Below are 24,955 nucleotides of genomic sequence, written 5' to 3'. Positions count from 1 at the left end.
TGTATCATTTCATTTTTACATTATTTGTATTTTTTTTTTTTTTTTAAAGATTATATTGAATGGATGGAAGAAATTGCATTACAATTAGTACTATTATTATGGGGGTGGGGGTCAGGTGCGGAGCCTGAGCGGGTCTGGGGCAGAACTGAGGGGGGAGTATTTGGTTGATATTTATTAGAGACTTAGGGGGTACTTGACTTGAAGAAGTTGAGAAACTCTGATTTAAAGTAGTGAGATCTAGATTCTGTGGGGAGAACTAGTTCAACAGTTGGCAATGGAATCCATGAGAGAGGTTCATACTGGGCCTGGTGCTTACAATTCTGATACCCTTTATGATCTTGCAAGGAGTAACCATAGGATTTGAACACCAGCTTCCCTGGTTCTCAGCTACTTAACTATTAGGTGACAAAGATTAATAGTAAATGGAGTTCATTCTGAGGATGGTATGTTTCTGGTGGTATGTTGCAGGAATCTGTCCTTCATCCAGTTCTTTTTAATATATTTGTAAATGCTATTATGAAAGAGCTCTCAACTAATATTTGTGTCTTAGGTAATAACTGCAGTAGAATAGGCACCGTTGAAGGTGTGGATAAAATGATGTCTCAAATTTAGCTGCTAGGGTTTAATACTAAAAGAATGCAAGGGCATACATGTGTGCTGGAAAAACCCAAGAAGTGAAATACTTCAGTGAGAGGGGACATGATTGAAACATTCAATGTATTGAAGGGGATAGACTTAGTAGATAAGGACAGGTTGTTCACCCTCTCCAAGGTAGGGAGAACGAGAGGGCACTCTCTAAAGTTGAAAGGGGATAGATTCTGTACAAACGTAAGGAAGTTCTTCTTCACCCAAAGAGTGGTAGAAAACTGGAACGCTCTTCCGGAGTCTGTCATAGGGGAAAACACCCTTCAGGGATTCAAGACAAAGTTAGACAAGTTCCTGCTGAACAAGAACTACGCTGATAGGGCTAGTCTCAGCTAGGGCGCTGGTCTTTGACCAGCAGGCCGCCGCGTGAGCGGACTGCTGGGCATGATGGACCACTGGTCTGACCCAGCAGCAGCAATTCTTATGTTCTTAATGCATGTAAGAAAAACAAGACCTGAGGGTGGTTGTTCAGATGAGCTTAAGATAGCTAAACAAGTAAAAGCCAAAACCAAAGCCAAAACATTCATCTCCTCTGCCCTTGCTTGCATGCTCTTCCCCCTGCTCCCCTTCCAACTGTGCACTCTCCCTATCATGTATCTTAAGTTATGTGTGTGCATTGCAGCTCATCCTTTCTCCACCCATACTATGGTCTGGTAAGGTGTACACCATCTTATTAGCGTGCATATTTAATCATGTAGTTACTTGTGCAATTTTACGAGTCCTCATCCTCGTTTCAAACTTGGTTAATTCCCCCAAATCCCCAGATACGGTGCCCAAAGTTATGTGCAGAATTTTGGGTGTTGTCCAAGTTGCATGTGCAACTTAATTCATCCACAAGCCCATAACTAGCAATTATTGCAGTTAATTGGCATCAATTAAAATTTGTGCACACAACTGACTGCGTGCTATTCTATAAGGCTAACTCTCATAGCGCATATCCGAAAAGAGGGCATGACCATTTCAAAAAGACATTTGCAGAATTATAATACTCCCAATGTGCACCTAACTGGGGGCTCTGGCACTTTTAGCAGATATAAGTACAACACTAGAAAGTTAGTACTACTTATAGAATTCCCTCCAAAATGTTTTATGAAATGAACTTCTCCCTCTCTCCCCATATTGTTAGTTCTGTGCTCCCTGTATTGTATCAATTACTAAGTAATTTTATGGTTTTGAACGTTTCTTTTGCTTTCACAAATCTGTCCTCAGCTTCTTTGGTGATTTTGGATTTATGTTTGGTGGAAACCCACGACAGCAAGACCGGAACATTCCACGAGGAAGTGATATCATCATGGAACTTGAGGTGACATTGGAAGAAGTGTATTCCGGGAACTTTGTAGAAGTAAGTAGTTCACTGTTCCAGGGGGACAGCTACAATTTGCACTGGAATAACATCAGAAAAAACGAAGAGCAGACCTTTAAAGAAAGTAGTCTTTATTAACTTCTTAAACTCCTAGGTATTAAACACTGTTGTCTGAAATGACCACATTTCACCGGTCAACTGCATCAGGAGCAATGAATACTAAAACAATACAAAAAATATATATTGTTACTAGGGAGTAACAACACAAACACTAAAACTCAAATGATAATCAAATCAATTTAAGTTAAAAAGCATAGTTAAATTAAACCATTAAAATTGTATAGGTCTTAAGTTTGTTTACAATGACACCTTCATCTTACATTAAAAAATCGTATATCAAACCCAAAAAAGAACTTAAAAGAAAATAAAACTTTTTATATCATAAGCTAAAATAAATTTGGACTCTCCAAGAGAAGGCTTACCAAGTGTTATATTCTAGATTCCACCAAAACTGATTAAAAAATAGGTCACACTTTGGTAATAAATCAATTTCATAAGTTCCAATCACATGCAAAACAAGATAAGTTAAGGATTAAGGAAATAAAAATAGGGGGGACTCTCATTACATACTAGTTCTTTAGCCTGGGATCTTTTTTTAAGAGTTGAACATACCTGGTGTGACAGTCTAACTTTATATACATCTGACATGGTTTATGTGCATAAATAGACTTAAAAAGTGATTTTAGAAGCATTCAAAGTTCTCCAGAACACTCTGCATCAAATAAAATTTTCAAAACTGCTCCGTCCTAATAGGAAGTCTTTTTACCGTGTTTTCCCGAAAATAAGACGTACCCCAAAAATAAGCCCTAGTTGGATCGACCCCCAAAGCACCCCTTGAATGTCTCCGACACTCCCCGATCTGCTGGAGGCAGCGCTTTCTACCCCCCCCATATGAAGCATCTTTCCTCTCCTCTCACCAATACTCTTGCACAACATCTTTCTGTCCCTCCTTCCCATCCTTTGCAGCAGAACCCCACCGACCCTCCCACCTCGAGGCTCACATACCTCTGTTCCAAACGGTGGCGGCCTTTCTTTTGATATATTAAGGGAGAAAGACCCGTGAAGGAAGTGGTGGGGCCGTTGGATGACCATGGAATAAAGGGAATGCTAAAGGAAGGGACAAAGCCATCGCAGACAAACTGAACACATTTTTTGCATCTGTATTTACTGAAGAGGATATACACAACATACTGGAAGCCGACAAGCTATACACAGGAAACGAAGACAGGAAACTGACAGGGTTGACGGTCAGTCTAGAACAGTGGTCTCAAACTCGTGGCCCGGGAGCCACATGTGGCCCACCAGGCCCTCATTATGTTTATCATAATCACAAAAGTAAAATAAAACAGTTTCTTGATCATATAAATTACAATATTATTGTTAGCCAAAAGGAAAGATTTATAAACTATAAAGAGTTTTACCTCATGCAAAATTGTCATTTCCTTAATAAGATATTAACTATTTTTTCTGCGGCCCTCCAAGTACCTACAAATCCAAAATGTGGCCCTGCAAAGAGTTTGAGTTTGAGACCACTGGTATAGAAGAAGTATGAAGACAGATTGATAGACTTAAAAACAATGAATCCCCTGGACCTGACGGCATCTATCCGAGGGTAATCAAGAAACTGAAAGGGGTTATAGCCAATCTGTCGATCTAATCGGGAAGGATTCAGGAAGACTGGAAAGTGGCTAATGTTACGTCAGTCTTCAAGAAAGGTTCGAGGGGTGATATGGGAAACTACAGGGCCGAGTCGGGGAGGCAGCAGGCACAAGCAGGCCGAGTCGGGGAGGCAGCAGGTACAAGCAGGCACCAGGAGAGAGCGTGGAGGAGGCTTAGGAGAGAGCGAGGAGGACACGAGGGAGGAACAGCAGGCGAAGGCAGGCAGAGTGGGGTAGCGGCGAGATAAAGCTCCGCCCACCCCCCACGAGTCACCAGTAGCGTCGGAGCGCCCGGACTCCCCCTTAAAAGGAGGAGAACCGCGGCGCCAGGGCACTTGCTTCGGGCCGAGTCGGGGAGGCAGCAGGCACAAGCAGGCACCAGGAGAGAGCGTGGAGGAGGCTTAGGAGAGAGCGAGGAGGACACGAGGGAGGAACAGCAAGCGAAGGCAGGCAGAGTGGGGTAGCAGCGAGAGAAAGCTCCGCCCACCCCCCACGAGTCTCCAGTAGCGTCGGAGCGCCCGGACTCCCCCTTAAAAGGAGGAGAACCGCGGCGCCAGGGCACTTGCTTCGGGCCGAGTCGGGGAGGCAGCAGGCACAAGCAGGCACCAGGAGAGAGCGTGGAGGAGGCTTAGGAGAGAGCGAGGAGGACACGAGGGAGGAACAGCAGGCGAAGGCAGGCAGAGTGGGGTAGCGGCGAGAGAAAGCTCCGCCCACCCCCACGAGTCACCAGTAGCGTCGGAGCGCCCGGACTCCCCCTTAAAAGGGGGAGAGCCAACGGCGCGCAGCGAAGGCGAGCAGCAAAGGCGTTCGCCTTAGCGAGAGCGCCTTTGCGAAGGAGCCTTGTGAAGGAGCCAGGCGCCCAGCAGCTACATCTAAACCACAAACTGTAGGTATTTTCTTCTCTTACTCATTCTCTTTCTCTTCTTTTTCAGGTAGCTGCACGCCAGGCACCACTTTTACACCTCACACACACTGAGAGACTAAAGAAAGGAGAAGAAGAAATGGAGGCAGCAGGCACCCAGCGGAGCTTCCCAGTCTACTGCACAGAGTGTCATATGTACGACTACCTCCCCTCCGGGAGGCAGGCGTACATATGCAGTCGGTGTCAGGAACTGGAAAGCCTGAAGAATGAGGTCGGGAGACTGCAGGTCAAGGTCCAGGAGCTGGAGGGGCTCCGTGCTTTAGAAAAACCGTGCTGGGCAACTGAGGACCCCACCAGAGACAGCCACATTGAGGAGCAAGTTAGGGAGCTCGAGAAATTCATCAAGGAGGCCTTCAGGATGGTGGGGGTACAGGATCACCAGCAAGTCGGACAGGACCCAACTGATGAAAGACAGAATCCACCAGATGGAGGACGGAATCCACCAGACGCCGGGGGAGAAGGACTTTGTGGAATACCCGAGCAGAGAGAGGAGGCCAAGACCCACCAGAACTCTGAGGGAGAAGTAGAGGACCACACCAAAGATACAGACTTAAGACCAAAAAGGAAACTGAAGAAGGGGAAATCTGCAGTCATAGTGGGTGACTCAATCCTGAGAGAAGTTGACAGTCACGTAGCAGGAGGGAGAGAGGACCGGCTAGCGACATGTCTGCCAGGGGCAAGAACGAAGGACATCACCGACAGAATCGAGAGGATCCTGGAAGGAGCGGAGACAGAGGAGACAGCGGTGATAATCCACGTTGGAACAAATGACGTCAGCAGAAGAAATTACAGCAGGACTACACTAACCGAGCAGTTCCAGACCCTGGGAAGGAAGTTGAAGCTGAGGACACGGAAGATAGCTTTCTCAGAGATCCTGCCAGTACCGAGGGCAGATGTAAGGAGGCAGACCGAGCTGCAAGCCATAAACGCATGGCTGAGGAGATGGTGCAAAGAGGAAGGCTTCCACTTTGTAAGGAACTGGTCAACTTTTTGGGGTAAGAACAAGCTCTACAGGAGGGACGGACTGCACCTGAGCACGATAGGAACAAGAATGCTGGCAAATAACGTCAAGAGCACAATAGACAAGGCTTTAAACTGAGGAGAGGGGGAAAGCTGACAGTCGATCTGGTGTCGACGCTTCGGGAAGGAATATCAAAGGAAGATATTGAAAGGGAAAAATGCAAAGTAGGCCTCCAAGGCAAGCGGGAAAATTGCGAAAAAGGACTCAAAGACGAACTACAGGAGTTCAAGGAACAAGTGAAATTAGAGAGCAAAAAGAAGGAAAAACAGCAGGAACTAAAAGGACATGCAGAAATGAGGAAGACAGCTGAGGACAAAGAAATCACACCATGGGAAGGGGAAGAACAAAATGGGACTCAGGGGCTGGCACCCCAAGAAGGGGACGACAAGAGAATCAACTCACAAGGAAGAACAACAGGGAAAGTAAAAAACCAAAACTTAAATTGCTTGTACGCCAATGCAAGGAGTCTACGGACCAAAATGGGAGAGCTGGAAGTCATGGCCAACAAAGAGGACCTAGACATAATTGGAATCACAGAAACATGGTGGTCTGAGGACAACAAATGGGACGTAGTACTACCAGGTTATAAACTCTATAGGAAAGACAGGACATGTAAGAAGGGAGGAGGAATAGCGCTATACATAAAGGACTCCATTCACTCGACCAGGATGGATACGGCAACAAGGGCAGAAGGTTTGGAATCGCTATGGGTTAAGTTACCAGGAAGAAAGGGAGCCGACACAAAATTGGGACTTTATTATCGCCCACCTGGACAGCCAGAAACAAGTGACAATGACCTAGAAGCAGAATTGAGGCAGGAATGCAAAAGCGGAAGGGTGACGGTTATGGGAGACTTCAACCACCCTGGGATAGACTGGAGCATTGGACACTCCAGCAGCGCGAGGGAAACAAAGTTCCTGGAGGCTGTGAGGGATTGCTTCTTGGAGCAGCTGGTCCAGGAACCGACACGAGGAGATACCACTCTTGACCTAATCCTCAACGGTCTAGGGGGACCCGCAAAGGAGGTGGTAGTAGTAGGGCCACTAGGAAACAGTGATCATAACATGATCCAGTACAAACTAGAAATGGGAACATCAAAAGTGAAGAGAACCACAGCGATGGCACTCAACTTCAGAAAAGGGAACTACGAAGCTATGAGGAAAATGGTGAGACATAAACTCAGAAACAGCTCACGGAAGATGGAGACCGTAGAGAAAGCCTGGTCCCTATTCAAGAACACGGTGCAAAAAGCACAAAACATGTACATCCCCAGGTTTAGGAAAGGGCGCAAACAGAATCAAACAAAAAACAAGGTGTGGATAACAAAGGAAGTGAAGAAGGCGATAAGCGACAAGAAATCATCATTCAGAAAATGGAAAAAGGACCAAACTGAGGAAAACCGGAAGGAACACAAAAAACACCAGAAAGAGTGCCACCGAGTGGTTAGGGAAGCAAAAAGAGAATACGAAGAGAAGCTGGCTGGGGAGGCGAGAAACTTCAAACCGTTCTTTAGGTACGTGAAGGGGAGGCAACCGGCAAGGGAGGAAGTGGGACCGTTGGATGATGGAACCAGAAAGGGAGTGGTAAGAGAGGAAAAAGAGGTAGCAGACAGGTTAAACAAGTTTTTCTCGTCGGTCTTCACGAGCGAGGACACATCCAATGTACCAGAACCTGAGGAGATTATAAGTGGGGATCTAGATGAAAAGCTGGAGCGAATAGAAGTAAGCCATGAGGATGTCCTACGACAGATAGATAGATTAAAAAGCGACAAATCACCGGGCTCGGATGGAATCCACCCAAGGGTACTAAAAGAACTGAGAAAGGAAATAGCGGAAACACTCCAACAAATATGTAATCTATCATTGAAAACTGGGGAGATCCCGGAGGACTGGAAAATAGCAAATGTCACGCCTATCTTTAAAAAAGGATCAAGAGGAGACCCGGGAAACTACAGGCCGGTGAGCTTGACTTCGGTTCCGGGTAAGATGATGGAAACACTTATTAAGGACAGCATCTGCGAGCACATGGAAAAAAATGGGCAGCTGAGGGAGAGCCAACATGGCTTCTGCAAGGGAAGGTCTTGCCTCACAAACTTACTACATTTCTTTGAGGGAATAAACAGCCAGATAGACAAAGGGGAACCCATAGACATAATTTACCTCGACTTCCAAAAAGCTTTCGACAAGGTACCCCACGAACGGCTGCTTAAGAAGCTGTGGAACCACGGAGTGGAGGGGGGATGTATACCGATGGATTAAACACTGGTTGGCGGGCAGAAAACAGAGGGTTGGAGTGAAGGGCAAATACTCAGACTTGCAACGGGTCACGAGCGGAGTTCCGCAGGGGTCGGTGTTGGGACCGCTCCTGTTCAATATATTTATAGACGATCTGGAGACAGGGACGAAATGTGAGGTTATCAAATTTGCAGATGACACCAAACTCTGCAGCAGGGTTAGAACCACGGAAGACTGTGAAAACCTGCAAAGAGACCTAACGAAGCTGGAAGAGTGGGCCAAAAAGTGGCAGATGCGTTTTAATATAGAGAAATGCAAGGTTATGCATGTTGGGAAAAAGAACCCGATGTTCAGCTATACAATGGGGGGAACATTGCTAGATGTAAGTACCCTTGAAAGAGACCTGGGTGTGCTGGTGGATACAACAATGAAAGCATCAGCACAATGCGCGACAGCCTCAAAGAAAGCAAACAGAATGCTGGGTATCATCAAGAAGGGTATCACGACCAGGACAAAGGAAGTACCGTGCAATGGTGCGCCCGCATCTGGAGTACTGTGTCCAGTATTGGTCGCCGTACCTCAAGAAGGACATAGCATTGCTTGAGGGGGTCCAGAGAAGAGCGACAAAAATGGTAAGAGGTATGGAAAACCTTTCGTATGCCGACAGGCTAGAACAGCTGGGGCTGTTCTCCCTGGAAAAGAGGAGACTTAGAGGAGACATGATACAAACTTTCAAGATCCTGAAAGGCATAGATAAGGTAGACAGGGACAGATTCTTCAGACTGTGGGGAACAACAAGTACAAGGGGGCACTCGGAGAAACTGAAAGGGGATAGGTTTAGAACCAATGCCAGGAAGTTCTTCTTCACCCAGAGAGTGGTGGACACATGGAACGCACTCCCGGAGGTTGTGGTGGGGCAGAAGACACTACAGGGATTCAAAGAAGGTTTGGATAAATTCCTGAAGGAAAAGGGGATTGAGGGATACAGATAGAAGTAAGGATAGGTTTTTTAGGGCAGGGAACACTTGACAGGTCATGGACCTGATGGGCCGCCGCGGGTGCGGACCGCTGGGTGCGATGGACCTCTGGTCTGATCCCGGTGGAGGCAACTTCTTATGTTCTTATGTACAGATCTGTGAGTCTGACCTCGATACCGGGAAAAATGGTAGAGGCGATGATAAAGGACCGCATTATTGTCCCTTGACGGACATAATCTGATGAGGACCAGCCAGCATGGCTTCAGCAAAGGAAAATCTTGCTTGACGAACTTGCTGCACTTCTTCGAGGGAGTTAACAGGCAGATAGACAAGGGCGACCCGGTCAACATTGTATATCTGGATTTTTAGAAGGCGTTCGACAAGGTCCCGCATGAACGACTACTTTGAAATATTGCGAACCATGGAATCGAGGGTGAAATACTCACATGGATTAAAAACTGGTTTGCAGGTAGGGAACAGAGAGTGGAGGTAAATGGACAATACTTGGACTGGAAAAGCGTCACGAGTGGAGTGCGCAGGGTTCGGTGCTTGGACCCGTGCTCTTCAACCTGGAAATTGGTATGACAAGTGAGGTGATAAAATTTGCAGACAATACGAAGTTATTCAGAGTAGTGAAGATGCAGAAGGATTGCGAGACCTGCAATGTGACATAAACATGCTTGAGAAATGGGCCGCAACATGACAAATGAGGTGTAAGGTGATGTATGTTGATAACAAAAATCTTATACACTAGGGGTGTCGAACCTTTGGCCCGAGGGCCGCATGCGGCCCCGTGAAGTATTTTGTGCGACCCCGGTCGAGGGCGATACAGTGTTTTCCTCTGCTGCCCCTGGGTGTTTACCGTCTTGCCAGCTCCCTCCTCTGTCTTGCTGCAGCGTTTGTGTGTTTGTGTGGCCCCAGAAACGTTTTTTTTCGGCCAATGCGGCCCAGGGAAGCAAAAAGGTTGGACACCCCTGTTATACACTAATACAGGATGTCCGGTGCAGTACACGGAGAGACAACCCCCCCTAGGAAAGAGACTTGGGAGTACTGGTCCACAAGTCGATGAAACCGTCCGCTCATTGCATGGCAGCAGCGAAAAGGGCGAATAGAATGCTAGGAATTATTAAGAAGGGGATCATGAGCAGATCGGAGAAGGTTATCATGCCACTGTACCGGGTCATGGTACGCCCCCACTTGGAATACTGCGTCCAGCACTGGTCGCCATACATGAAGAAGGACTCAGTACTAATTGAAAGGGTCCAGAGAAGAGTGACTAAAATGGTTAAGGGGCTGGAGGAATTGGCGTACAGTGAGAGATTAGAGAAACTGGGCTCCTTCTCCCTTGAAAAGAGGAGACTGAGTGGGGACATGATTGAAACATTCAAGATAATGAAGGGAATAAATTTAGTAGATAAAAGACAGGTTGTTCACCCTCTCCAAGGTAGATAGAACAAGAGGACACTCTCTAAAGTTAAAAGGGGATAGTTTCCGTACAAACGTAAGGAAGTTCTTCTTCACCCAGAGAGTGGTGGAAAACTGGAACGCTCTTCTGGAGTCTGTTATAGGAGAAAACACCCTCCCGGAATTCAAGACAAAGTTAGACAAGTTCCTGCTGAACCAGACCGTACGTAGGTAAGGCTAGACTCAGGACACTGGTCTTTGACCTAAGGGCCGCCGCGGGAGCAGACTGCTGGGCACGATGGACCACTGGTCTGACCCAATAGTGGCAATTCTTATGTTCCCCGTCGTGGCCTTCCTTCTGTCACATCACTGATGTCATGAGTGACGCGGCACAGGTAAGGCCCCAGGGGGAAGGCCGCGAAGCAGCCTATTCAGTGCTTCCATTGCTGCTGTTTGGAGTTATGTTGACCTCGCGGTGGGAGGGTTGTCAGGGTTCTGCTACACAGGGGAATGGGAGGGAGAAATGGAAAGATGCTGTGCAGGGGGATGGGTTGGCAGGGTCATTGGGGTTCTGCGGAACAGATCTTATCCACAAAGATCTCAGGACTTTAATTTCAGAAATGTTATCAGAAATTCAGTTTGTTTAAGGATGATCTGTAATTTGTAAACCATTTAAAGCTCTATTTTATAGGGAAGATGTGGCATGCAAAAACAATACTTAGATTAGATTAGATGTAACGGAACACAATGAAATTGTTTTTTGGGGTTCTGCTGCACAGGGGGGATGGGAGGGAGGGATAGAAAGATGCTGCACAAGAGGATGGGTGCGAGATGATCGTTGTACACAAAAAAAAATAAGGCTTCCCTGAAAATAAGTCTTAGTACGTTTTTTGAACCCAAAATTAATATGATAGTGTCTTATTTTCAGGGAAACACGGTATGTAGCTCTTGATGGAGTTTATCAATTGTGATAGTTAAAAACAATCCAAAAAGAAACCAATCTAAAATATCCTTGAGATGGTCAACATGACTGTCCTGATCAAATCGCTTCATAAAACAATCTAAAAGTTCTTAAAGTATCTCCCAAATCGTTAAAACAGCATTGGAACGGTGTGAAATCGATTATGTGTTTCGATGATGCTACTATGTTCCAACCACAGAAGAAGGCTGTGTCTGAATTAAAGAGGGACTGGGATAGGCACATGGGATCTCTCAGAGAGAGAAAAAGATAATGGACTGCGGATGGTCAGGCCATTTGGTGGTTTTAGGTGGTATAGAGCCTATATTTCTGGTGCCTGTGGCTCAGGGTGACTAAAGTAGGGAAAATCCTGTTATAAATCCTGTGTTTTAGGGTAGCACTGATAGAACCTGCAGTTTTGTTTAAAATACTGTGTTTTAGGTGGTATAGAGCCTATATTTCTGGTGCCTGTGGCTCAGGGTGACTAGAGTAGGGAAAATCCTGTTATAAATCCTGTGTTTTAGGGTAGCACTGATAGAACCTGCATTTTTGTTTAAAATACTGTGTTTTAGGTGGTATAGAGCCTATATTTCTGACTCACTAGTTTCTAGCCATTGTGTCTGATTAGGTAGAGAAGGGAGGGGCTCTGTTTTACTTCTAAGGTTAATTGCATTATCTTTGGGACATTGCTGAAACAAGGCTGCCCTGTGAACTTCTAAAAGCTAAGTTACTCAGCATTTCATATTCTGCTCTTTTCACTGGTTTTCAGCATTATATCTGCTTAATTTCTCTTCTCCTCCCTGTTTCTTACTAAAAAAAAAATATAAAAAAGCACAAAAAAATAAATCCTTCTCTTTCCTCTGTTAAATCTTATTTCCTCTTCCTGCATTTTTGTTCAAAATACTGTGTTTTAGATGGTATAGAGCCTATATTTCTGGTGCCTGTGGCTCAGGGTGACTAAAGTAGGAAAAATCCTGTTATAAATCCTGTGTTTTAGGGTAGCACTGATAAAACCTGCATTTTTGTTTAAAATACTGTGTTTTAGGTGGTATAGAGCCTATATTTCTGCCTTACTTGTAGTCTTACTTATAGTCCCACCAACCCCAGGGACCACTATTCATATATAGAGACCCATATAATCAGGACTACTCAAATCAAGTCACTTCACAACCAATCAAGATGACCTTTATTCTATGCAATCACTGTGGTGCTTTAATTCCAAGACATACTATTTGGAGGCTTAAGGCTTGCCCCATCTGTCTTCAACTTGCCAGTATTAAGGAGGAGCTCTGCAAACTTAAACAGGAATTGAATACAATTAAAGCAGCTTCCATCACTCCACAAAATCATACCAACTTACCACCTCTACCTCAAAGAATAAAACAGCCCAGGAATAAATGGGTCACAGTAGGCTCAGGAAGACTGCGACATATAACACAGAAACATCCACCTTCACTAATATTACCTCTACAGAATTCCTTCGCTCCACTAGTGCACTGCGATACTCAGGAAAACAGAATGGAGGTGGGACTTGAACCAATGAAGGAAACTCAAGAGAACAAGAGCACCCTAAGTACAAATAAAAAAGCCAAAAACAGAAAACTATTACTGTTGGGGGATTCCATCATCAGACGCATTAACCTTGGAACACAGGGCGAGGAGACCAAAATAGTGAAATGTCTTCCAGGATCCTCAGCTACCAGGAGTTCCTGGCAAATACTGACTATAATTAAGGAAGAAACTAAGGATTTTAACACTGATGTTGTTATCCATCTAGGAACAAATGACCTGGCAAACAACTCCACACTTGCAGCACAGAAAGCTTTTCGGGAGCTTGGTGAGTGCGTGAAACCTTTTGTAAAGACTTTAGCTTTTTCTGAAATACTGGCTGCTTATGGAAAAGGAGAGCAAAGAGTGAAAAACACAGAGGACTTTAATAGATGGCTCAGAGCCTGGTGTCATCAAGAAGGCTTCAGGTACATAGGAGGATGGGGAAATACATGGAAGGACAAGAAGCTATATTGCACTGATGGGCTACATATTACTACAGCAGGAAAAAGAAACCTTGCAGAGAAATTTAGACAATATTTTTCTAGGCATTTAAACTAGAAGGTGGGGGTGGTGTATGTACGAAGGACAATTATAGAGACCACCCCCGGCAAAAGAAAAGATGTGATAGTAGTAAAGGCTGCAACATAAGCAATATCAGCAACTCATTTCTTAGTATTGCAACGGAAAGTGAAACGACACAAGAATCCATACGAAAAAGGAGATTATCGCTGAAAAATAGCTGGAAAGCGATGACCACAAATGCTCGCAGTCTAAGCAACAAAGTTCATGATCTGCAAGCCCTGATATTAGAGGCAGATCTAGATATTGTTGCTATCACAGAGACATGGTTCAGTGAATCACATGGATGGGATGCAAACATACCGGGATATAATCTTTTTAGGAAGGACAGAGATGGTCATAAAGGTGGAGGAGTAGCTCTCTATGTAAAGATCAATATCCAAGCGACCGAAATGCAAGGGACCTGGGGAGAGGAAGAAGCGATATGGATTGCTCTGAAAAGAGAAGATGGAACTTCTATCTACGTGGGTGTAGTCTACAGACCTCCGACTCAATCGCAGCAAATTGATAAGGATCTGATTGTGGATATCCAAAAGTTTGGAAGGAAAGAGGAGGTTCTGCTGTTGGGAGATTTCAACCTGCCGGATGCGGACTGGAATGTTCCGTCTGCGGAATCGGAAAGAAGTAGGGAGATTGTGGATGCCTTTCAAGAGACTCTGCTCAGACAAATGGTGACGGAACCCACAAGGGAAAAAGCGATATTGGATCTGGTCCTCACAAATGGAGAGAGTATCTCTAATGTTCGAGTGGGTGCTCACCTGGGTAGTAGCGATCATCAAACGGTTTGGTTTGATATAACGGCTAAAGTGGAGAGCGGCCGCGCGATACTTAAAGTCCTAGATTTCAAACGTACGGACTTTAATGCAATGGGAAAGTACCTGAAGAAAGAGCTGTTAGGATGGGAGGACATAAGAGAAGTGGAAAGACAGTGGTCTAAGCTGAAAGGAGCGATAAAAATGGCTAAGGACCTTTATGTGAAGAAAATCAATAAAAACAAGAGAAAAAGGAAGCCGATATGGTTCTCCAACCTAGTGGCTGAGAAAATAAAGGTGAAAGAGTTGGCGTTTATGAAATATAAAAAAACCCAAGAAGAGGAGAGCAGAAAGGACTACAGGGTGAAACTGAAAGAAGCCAAGAGAGTGATACGTTTAGCGAAGGCACAGGTGGAAGAACAAATGGCTAAAAATGTAAAAAAAGGGAGATAAAAATTTTTTCCGATATATTAGTGAAAAGAGGAAGATAAAAAATGGAATTGCTAGGCTAAAAGATGCTGGGAACAAATATGTGGAGAGTGATGAGGAGAAAGCAAATGTGCTAAACAAATACTTCTGTTCTGTGTTCACAGAAGAAAATCCTGGAGAAGGACCGAGATTGTCTGGCAAAGTTACACAAGAAAATGGAGTAGATTCTGCGCCGTTCACGGAGGAGGGTGTTTATGAGCAACTTGAAAAACTGAAGGTGGACAAAGCGATGGGACCAGACAGGATCCATCCCAGGATACTAAGGGAGCTCAGAGAGGTTCTGGCGAGTCCTATTAAAGACTTGTTCAACAAATCTCTGGAGACGAGAGTGATTCCTGGGGATTGGAGGAGAGCGGATGTGGTCCCTATTCATAAAAGTGGTCACAGGGATGAAGCAGGAAACTACAGGCCGGTGAGCCTCACTTCAGTTGTTGGAAAAATAATGTAAGTGTTGCTGAAAGAAAGGATAGTGTATTTCCTTGAATCTAATGGGTTACAGGATCCGAGGCAACATGGCTTTACAAAAGGTAAATCGTGCCAAACGAACCTGATTGAATTTTTTGATTGGGTGACCAGAGAGCTGGATCGAGGACATATGCTAGATGTAATTTACTTAGATTTCAGCAAAGCCTTTGATACAGTTCCTCATAGGAGGCTGTTGAACAAACTTGAAGGGCTGAAGTTAGGACCCAAAGTGGTGAACAGAAACTGGCTGTCGGACAGACGCCAGAGGGTGGTGGTTAATGGAAGTCGCTCGAAGGAAGGAAAGGTGACTAGTGGAGTCCCTCAGGGTTCGGTGCTGGGGCCAATCCTGTTCAATATGTATGTGAGTGACATTGCTGAAGGGTTAGAAGGAAAAGTGTGCTTTTTTGCAGATGATACCAAGATTTGTAATAGAGTAGACACCGAAGAGGGAGTGGAAAATATGAAAAAGGATCTGCAAAAGTTAGAGGAATGGTCTAATGCCTGGCAACTAAAATTCAATGCAAAGAAATGCAGAGTAATGCATTTGGGGATTAATAATAGGAAGGAACCGTATATGCTGGGAGGAGAGAAGCTGATATGCACGGATGGGGAGAGGGACCTTGGGGTGATAGTGTCCGAAGATCTAAAGGCGAAAAAACAGTGACAAGGCAGTGGCTGCTGCCTGAAGGATTCTGGGCTGTATAAAGAGAGGCGTAGTCAGTAGAAGGAAGAAGGTGTTGATGCCCCTGTACAGGTCATTGGTGAGGCCCCACTTGGAGTATTGTGTTCAGTTTTGGAGACCGTATCTGGCGAAAGACGTAAGAAGACTTGAGGCGGTCCAGAGGAGGGCGACGAAAATGATAGGAGGCTTGCGCCAGAAGACTTATGAGGAGAGACTGGAAGCCCTGAATATGTATACCCTAGAGGAAAGGAGAGACAGGGGAGATATGATTCAGACGTTCAAATACTTAAAGGGTATTAACGTAGAACAAAATCTTTTCCAGAGAAAGGAAAATGGTAAAACCAGAGGACATAATTTGAGGTTGAGGGGTGGTAGATTCAGGGGCAATGTTAGGAAATTCTACTTTACGGAGAGGGTGGTGGATGCCTGGAATGCGCTCCCGAGAGAGGTGGTGGAGAGTAAAACTGTGACTGAGTTCAAAGAAGCGTGGGATGAACACAGAAGATTTAGAATCGGAAAATAATATTAAAGATTGAACTAGGCCAGTTACTGGGCAGACTTGTACGGTCTGCGTCTGTGTATGGCCCTTTGGAGGAGGATGGGCAGGGGAGGGCTTCAATGGCTGGGAGGGTGTAGATGGGCTGGAGTAAGTCTTAACAGAGATTTCGGCAGTTGGAACCCAAGCATAGTACCTGGTAAAGCTTTGGATTCTCGCCCAGAAATAGCTAAGAAGAAGAAAAAAAAAAATTTAAATTGAATCAGGTTGGGCAGACTGGATGGACCATTCGGGTCTTTATCTGCCGTCATCTACTATGTTACTATGTTATCTACCATGATGTTTCTATGTAAGGCTGAAGATACTGTAAAACCTTTTAAAATATTTGAGAAACCACATCTGAGGATGAAAACAACTATTAAGATTTCAACTGGAAGATAGCAAATGTTACACCTATCTTTAAAAAGGGGTCAAGAGGAGACCCGGGAAACTATAGGCCGGTAAGTTTGACATCGGTTCCAGGCAAGATGGTAGAAGCACTGATAAAGGACAGCATCTGTGAGCACATCGAAAAAAATGGGCTGATGAAAGCGAGCCAACATGGCTTCTGCAAGGGAAGATCGTGCCAAACAAACTTACTGCACTTCTTCGAGGGGGTAAACAGCCATTTGGACAAAGGGGAACCTGTAGACATCATCTACCTTGACTTCCAAAAGGCCTTTGACAAGGTACCCCATGAGCGGTTACTTAGGAAGCTGTGGAACCACGGGGTGGAAGGGGACGTACACAGATGGGTCAAACACTGGTTGGCAGGCAGGAGACAGAGGGTTGGAGTGAAGGGTCACTACTCGGGCTGGAGGAAAGTCACGAGTGGAGTTCCGCAGGGGTCTGTACTTGGACCGCTGCTGTTCAATGTATTTATTAATGACCTGGAAACGGGGACGAAATGTGAAGTTATAAAATTTGCGGATGACACTAAACTCTGTAGAAGGGTCAGAACTACGGAAGAGTGTGAGGACCTACAAAGGGACCTAAGCAAACTGGAGGAGTGGGCGAATAAATGGCAGATGAAATTCAATGTAGGGAAATGCAAGGTCATGCATATAGGGAGAAAGAACCCGATGTTCAGCTACCAAATGGGGGGATTAGTATTAGAGGGAAGTAACCTTGAAAGAGATTTGGGTGTACTGGTGGATACAACAATGAAATCAACGGCGCAATGCGCAGCAGCCGCGAAGAAGGCGAACAGAATGTTGGGTATTATTAAAAATGGTATTACGACCAGAACAAAAGAAGTCATCCTGCCGTTGTATCGGGCAATGGTGCGCCCGCACCTGGAGTACTGTGTTCAGTATTGGTCACCGCACCTTAAGAAGGATATGGCAATACTTGAGAGGGTCCAGAGGAGAGCGACACGAATGATTAAGGGCATGGAAAACCTTTCATACACTGAAAGATTGGAGAATCTGGAGCTCTTCTCCCTGGAAAAGCAGAGACTCAGAGGAGACATGATAGAGACCTACAAGATCATGAAGGACATAGAGAAAGTGGAGAGAGACAGATTCTTCAAACTTTCAAAACATAAAAGAACAAGAGGGCATTCGGAAAAATTAGAAGGGGATAGATTCAAAACAAATGCTAGGAAGTTTTTCTTTACTCAGCGGGTGGTGGACACCTGGAATGCGCTTCCAGAGGATGTAATAGGGCAGAGTACGGTACTGGGGTTTAAGAAAGGATTGGACAATTTCCTGTTGGAAAAGGGGATAGAGGGGTATAGATAGAGGATTATTACGCAGGTTCTGGACCTGTTGGGCCGCCGCGTGAGCGGACTGCTGGGCACGATGGACCTCAGGTCTGACCCGGCAGAGGCATTGCTTATGTGCTTAAAATAAAGGTTAAATTAGTTGAGGTACTATCTACTAAGCCATAAAATGCATATAAACAAAAAGATCTAAAATCATTGAAGTCATCCCTTGGGTGGTAAAAATATGAAGAGCCATCATAGGTAAAATGCCAAAAAAACATGCACAAGGGAAAAAATGTTCTTTAAAAAGGAAATTGGAAAACTTAATAATAGAGTCAAATTCTATTTCCAGTGCAATAGGTGTGTCATTCTAGGCGAGTATCTTCACCATTCCCGCTAGCTCTGCAGAATGAATCCAGTATGGATTTTTTTTCTGTAACCCTCTTACTTCACTGAGATCTGTACTGCCACCAACAGTTTTTTTCCTTCTGCTTGTTAGCTGTAGAAGTGTTTTGGTTCTGCTCTCTCTTTTTTATTATTTAGTGTTCTTCAGTTATTTTCATCTGTTTCAATGTTCGGAACTTTCCAAAGTCATCTGTGTGGAAAAGAAGCAGACTGAGGTCTTCAGCTGACAGGCCAATCCTTTCTGGCCTGTCTGCAAAAGTGTTTTTGAAGCTCGAGGCTGTCCCTGATTACCACCCCTCACCTACTCCTTGGCAGGAGTTTGAGCGCAGGTTGTTAGGCTTCTGTAGGAGACTCAGTGGTGACTTGCAGGCTGCCATCTGCATTTTTGCCCCCCCCCCCCCAATTGGTCTGAGGGGTTGGGGATACGGTCAGACATCGAGTCTGACTGACAGCTGGAAGATCAGCTTTAGGAAGGAACTTCCAGCATGAGGCAGTGATTTCTTTTTCTTCTTTTTTGGCTATTTTAAAGAGCTGAGGAAGGCTGCACAATATTTCCAGCACAGGTAACAGTGAGTAAGGCTGTAACATCCTTGTGGGATAAATCAGAGGGGTGTGGGGTCTGAAATTACTGTTTTTGGTAGTTTCTGCATGTTCCCTGGTGTTCCCCCTCCCCCCAAAAATCCTATTTTCGCTGGTCCAGAGGCATGCAGACAAAAACTTTACTCGCAGATAACGTGTCTTTCATCCAAGTCAGCTTCATCAGCATGGAACTATCTTCAATTCATAGTTCTATGGTGTCCATAATACATGTGGTTCCTTGGTCGAAGGCCTACATGTGTCCTTTCCAACATCTTTTGTGTTGGTTCCCCCAAATGGACTCATTCAGTGTTGCTGAAAGAAAGGATAATGAACTTCCTAGACTCTTAGCGGGTTACATGATCCGAGGCAACATGGCTTTACTAAAGGTAAATCGTGCCAAACAAACCTGATTGAATTTTTTGATTGGGTGACCAGAGAACTGGATTGAGGACATATGCTAGATGTAATTTACTTAGATTTCAGCAAAGCCTTTGATATGGTTCCTCAGAGGAGGCACTTGAACAAACTTGAAGGGCTGAAGTTAGGACTCAAAGTAGTGAACTGGATTAGAAACTGGCTGTCAGACATATGCCAGAGTGTGGTGGTTTATGGAAGTCGCTCAGAAGAAGGAAAAGTGACTAGTGGAGTCCCTCAGGGTTCGGTGTTGGGGCCGATCCTGTTCAATATGTTGTGAGTGACATCGCTGAAGGGTTAGAAGGAAAGGTTTGCCTTTTTGCTGATGATACCAAGATTTGTAACAGAGTAGACACTGAGGAGGGAGTGGAAAACAAGAAAAAGGATCTGCAAAAGTTAGAGGAATAGTCTAATATCTAGTAAGTAAAATTCAATGCAAAGAAATGCAGAATAAAGCATTTGAGGATTAATAATCGGAAGGAACCATGTATGCTGGGAGGCGAGAGGCTGATATGCACGGACGAGAATAGGGAATTGGGGTGATAGTGTCCGAAGATCTAACGGTGAAAAAACAGTGTGACGAGGCTGTGGCTGCTGCCAGAAAGATGCTGGGCTGTATAAAGATAGGCGCAGCCAGTAGAAGAAAGAAGGTGTTGATGCCCCTATACAGGTCGTTGGTGAGGCCCCACGTGGAGCATTGTGTTCAGTTTTGGAGACCGTATCTGGTGAAGGACATAAGAAGACTTGAAGCGGTCCAGAGGAGTGCAACGGAAATGATAGGAGGTTTGCGTCAAAAGACGTATGAGGAGAGACTGGAAGCCATAAACGTGTATACCCTAGAGCAGGGGTGTCAAACTCAATTTCATAAGGGTCTGAAATCTAAAAGATAGGCTAAGTCGCTGGCTGAATTTTTAATTAAGATACTTAGAGGTCCTTTTATTAAGGTAAGCTAACTGATTTAGCGCACGCTAAATGCGCAACTTAAGGACCCCTTAGTCTTAATAATAGAAGTATAGGGTTACAACCTGGTCATTATTCAAATCATGTTTCCTTTCCCTCCCTCTTTATTTCATTCTGTCTTCCTTTGTTACACTTAGTGATGTCACATCCTGCTCTTGCTCTTGTTTGTGCTCCAGCTCACCAAACCTAGACATAGTAACAGCAACAACTGTAAAGCTCTGTTTACTCATCTGTCCCACTATTCCTGACTCTTTCCAAGTCATCACTCTTCAAACAGCTCAATAATTTGTCTTCTCTTTTCTTCTTCCTCCTCCCTCATTCAATTCTCCTCTATCCAGATCACTCCCACTGTCTTCTCTACAGAGAAAACTTTCTTTTACCTTCACCTCTCCCCCCCCCCAAATACTAGCATCCCTATTCCCTAAACCACTGTAATGAGGTTTCAATTGTACAGTTGTCTTGTCCTTGAAACTAAAGTCACCGTTCATGAAAACTTTTGCTGTCTGATGCCATTTTCTCTCTTCACAGTGCCCCCATTTATTAAATCACAATAGCTGTTTTTAGCACCGGGAGCCACACCGTTCCCGGTGCTAGAAACTGCTAATGAACTTTAGTAAAAGTCGCCACCGCCTCCCACCTGACATACTATGTCATCAGTCCAGGACGCTGAAGGGAGAAAAATGGAGCAAGTTCACTCAGGCATCTGTTGCAGCGGTGATGGACAAGCACGAGGGCCATTGAGGAAGAGTGCAGACCCCAGCCATTCAAAGCATCCTCTCTGCCGTGGGAAGGAACCGTGGGCCAAATCTAGGCCAAATCTCATCCCAGATTGCGGATCAAATTTAATCACCCCGCTGGCCAAATGTGGCCTGCAGGACAGAGTTTGACATATCTGCCCTAGAGAAAAGGACAGGGACAGGGGAGATTACATTACATTAGTGATTTCTATTCCGCTATTACCTTGCGGTTCAAGGCGGATTACATAGGAAGTTATCTGGACATTTCCAGAGGAAGTGTAGAGTAGAGCAGGTTGCTTCCGGGTATTGAGATGATTCCTGTGGTGATTAGTTTGTTTTCAATTATTTCTTGAATAGCAGGGTTTTTATTTCTTTTCTGAAAGTTTTGTAGTCTGGGGTTGTGATCAGTAAATTGGTGGTGGTCTAATTTTGTCGCCTGTGTGGCTAGTAGGTTATCATACAGTTTTTATTTTTTTGTTTGACGTCTCTGATTGGAGGGTGCGTGAATGGTGTATGGGTTCTCCTGTGTCTGGTTGTGCTAGTTTGGATTAGGCTGGGCTGACTCCATTATGATTCAGACTTTCAAATACTTGAAAGGTATTAACGTAGAACAAAATCTTTAAATCTTTTCCAAAGACATAATTTGAGGTTGAGGGTTGGTAGACTCAAGAGCAATATAAGGAAATTCTTCTTTACGGAGAGGGTGGTGGATGCCTGGAATGCGCTCCCGAGAGAGGTGGTGGAGAGGAAAACAGTGACAGAGTTCAAAAAAGCTTGGGATGAACACAGGATCTAGAATCAGCAAATAATAGTAAATATTGAAGAACTGAAGCCTGGGCAGATTTGCACGGTCTGTGTCCATATATGGCCGTTTGTTTGAGGATGGGCTGGGGAAGGTTTCAATGGCTGGGATGGTGTAGATGGGCTGGAGTGAGCTTTGACGGAGACTTCAGTAGTTGGAACCTAAGCACAGTATCAGGCAGAACTTTGGATTCTTGCCCAGAAAAAGCTAAGAAGAAAAAAAAAAATTAAATTGAATTAGGTTGGGCAGACTGGATGGGCCATTAAAGTCTTTATCTGCCATCATTTACTATGTTACTATGTCTCTGCCCTGGATGCTGGAAGCTCAGGCCAGCATGGATTGGTGGCTCCATTCCCAGTCCCTTGCCAAGGGCATGCCCCTTCACATAACTTCTTGGGTAGTTGTACTGACAGATGCCAGTCTCCTTGGTTGGAGAGCTCATTGTAATCATAGACTGATTCAAGGGTATGGTTGCCCTCTCAGAGAATGTTGTTGATCAACAGGCTGAACTGTGAGCCATTCAGCTGGCTCAGGTGAAATTGCAGAAGACAATTGAGGGCCAAGTGGTCAGAGTCTTCTCTGAAAACGTGAAAGTGGTGGCATAAGTCAATTGCCAGAGTTGCACCTAAAGTGTTCATCGATGTCTGGAAGACCGTAGCCTCTTCCGCTGGGCGGATCATCATCTGCAGGCGCTATTGGCAGTGCTTATGGCAGGAGTGGACAATGTTTAAGCCATCTTCTCAGCAAATGGACTTTAGACCCAGGTGAGTTGATACTGTCGTCAACAGCATTTCAAGCCATTGTTCGGTGCTTGTGTCGGCCTTGTTTTGACCATCATGGCAGCAGCAAGGGACAAATAGGCGGACAGGTTTGTCAGTTGAAGACATGAGCATGAAAATAAGGGTCTGGCTGCTCTAGTTCAGCTTTAGCCTTACCTACTTTTGTACATCATTCTTCCTTGGCCAATGATACGCTGAGTTGTTCAAAAGCTCGTAACTCATTAAAGAAAGGTTACTTCCTTGGTCAATAATGCGCCAAGTCATTCAAAAGCTCGCGACTCATTAAGGAAAGGTCATTTTTGGTCACTCCACATTGGCTCTACAGACTGTTGTCTGCAGATGTGATGTGTCTTCGAATGGGTCCCGGTCTCTGGTTTCCAGTGCTTCAGGGTCCAGTATGCATAGAGCAGGGATCTCAAAGTTCCTCCTTGAGGGCCGCAATCCAGTCGGGTTTTCAGGATTTCCCCAATGAATATGCATTGAAAGCAGTGCATGCACATAGATCTCATGCATATTCATTGGGGAAATCCTGAAAACCCGACTGGATTGCGGCCCTCAAGGAAGGACTTTGAGACCCCTGGCATAGAGGATCCGGATTGCTTTTCTTTTACGGCATGGCTCTTGAATGCGAAGAGCTTAAGCAGAAAGGTTTATTTTGCAGTGGTCATTTTCACCCGTCTGTAGTCTAAGAAGCTAACTATATTCTCAGCCTATACCAGGGGTAGAGAACTCCGGTCCTCGAGAGCCGTATTCCAGTCGGGTTTTCAGGATTTTCCCAATGAATATGCATGACATCTATTTGCATGCACTGCTTTCAATGCATATTCATTAGGGAAATCCTGAAAACCTGACTGGAATACGGTTCCCTACCCCTGGCCTATACTAAGGTATGGAAGACTTTTCAGCATTGTTGTGCCCAAGAATGTGTGAAGCCATTTTTAGCTCCGGTTTCTGTGGTGGTGTTTTTTCACAAAGGGACTCATTTCTTCCCTTCAGGTCCAAGTTACAGGGCTCTTGTTTCAGGGCTTGAGACCGCAGACTTCTGCTGGCATCTCATTCAGACATCGCCAGATTTCTGAAGGGTGCTCTCTACAGCAGACCACCGATCAAACCACCGTTCCCTTCATGGAATCTTAAACATGGTTCTGTGGGGTCTCCCCTAAGTTCCGTTCAAGTCGCTGAAGAGGCAATCCTACTGGATTTGATTCTAAAGGCAGTCTTTCTGGTAGCTGTACCCTCAGTGAAATGAGTTTCGGAGCTCCAGGCTCTTTCTTGTAGAGAGCCTTTCTTTAAAATCTCAGAGACTGGAGTCTCTCTGTGTTCTGTTCCTTCTTTTCTAACGAAGGTGATTTCAGCATTTCATGTCAATCAAGTAGTCCTCTTAACCAGTCCACCATTCTACAGGTTCTAAGAAACAGGACCATATTTTGAAGAAATTGGATTTGAGAAGAATGCTTCTTCAATATTTAGACACCCAACGAGTTTAGACTCTCTGACCATCTGTTTGTTCTGACTCATGCTACTAAGCGAGTCCTCTTTTTCTGTTAGGCACTTCATCATGTAGCTTTGTCATGGGCAGAAGCTAGGGCATTCTCTCCAGCAGAGATTTGTAGAGCTACCGCTTACTCTACTCTACACACATTTGCAAAGTTTTAAAGGGTGAATGTGGTGGCAAAAGAGGACCCCCACTTTTAGTTCCTTGGTGTTGTGGGATTTCATGGACTCTCGGCGGAAGAATGTCCTTGTACTGTGCTGCGGCACACGTGGGGAGGAGGCGGAAATTTCGGGTTTTACCTCCTCTGGGTTCTGTAGGGCTGGAGAACCAGAATAGGTTTGGGAAATAGTTAAGAAATCCCACTCGGAGCTGTTTTGGTGGAAACTCAAAATGCCAGCGTTCGATTCCAGGGATCCTTTGCAGCCATCATTTGGAGTTTGTCATGAGCCATCTTTGGTCCCGGTGTGTGGCTTTCCCCCGGAATTTGTTCAGCTCATGTGGCGAGCATACCTTATGTACCCAGCTTGTGCAGCCAGTAAGCTCACTGCAGGTCACCAAGCCAGTAGCAGTTGCAGAGGTCACTACTAAAGTCCCCAGTTTCTACAGACCCAGACTGCCTTAGTTGGCACACTGATACTACGCTGCTTTTATCTCAGGATGATGCTTCCACCCTGAGTGGCACCGATTTCCCTTTGCGAAAAAGTTGCACAAGATGTCTCGAGGAGTCCTGATTCTGGTGATGATTCCTCCATCCGCTGACTGTTTAGGTCTGTTTCAGTCCATTTCATTTCAGACACCATGAAAAAACTGCAATTGGAAGGTCATTCCTCCATGTCTCAATGTA

The 24,955-nt window shown here is 45.1% G+C and overlaps 1 protein-coding gene across 1 annotated transcript in view; it reads left to right on the top strand.

Moving 5' to 3' along the window:
• Positions 1 to 24,955, top strand: part of DNAJB11 (DnaJ heat shock protein family (Hsp40) member B11) — a 593,123-nt gene that overhangs the window by 201,478 nt on the left and 366,690 nt on the right. Inside the window, exon 4 of the mRNA XM_033946900.1 lies at positions 1,855 to 1,987. Coding sequence (XP_033802791.1) covers positions 1,855 to 1,987 — 133 coding nt within the window. The remainder of the gene's footprint in view (positions 1 to 1,854; positions 1,988 to 24,955) is intronic.

The sequence above is a fragment of the Geotrypetes seraphini genome, chromosome 5 (assembly GCF_902459505.1).
Source record: "Geotrypetes seraphini chromosome 5, aGeoSer1.1, whole genome shotgun sequence".
Lineage (NCBI taxonomy): Eukaryota > Metazoa > Chordata > Amphibia > Gymnophiona > Dermophiidae > Geotrypetes > Geotrypetes seraphini.
The sequence above is the reverse complement of the archived record's forward strand: the minus strand, read 5'-3'. Positions and strand labels throughout refer to the sequence as shown.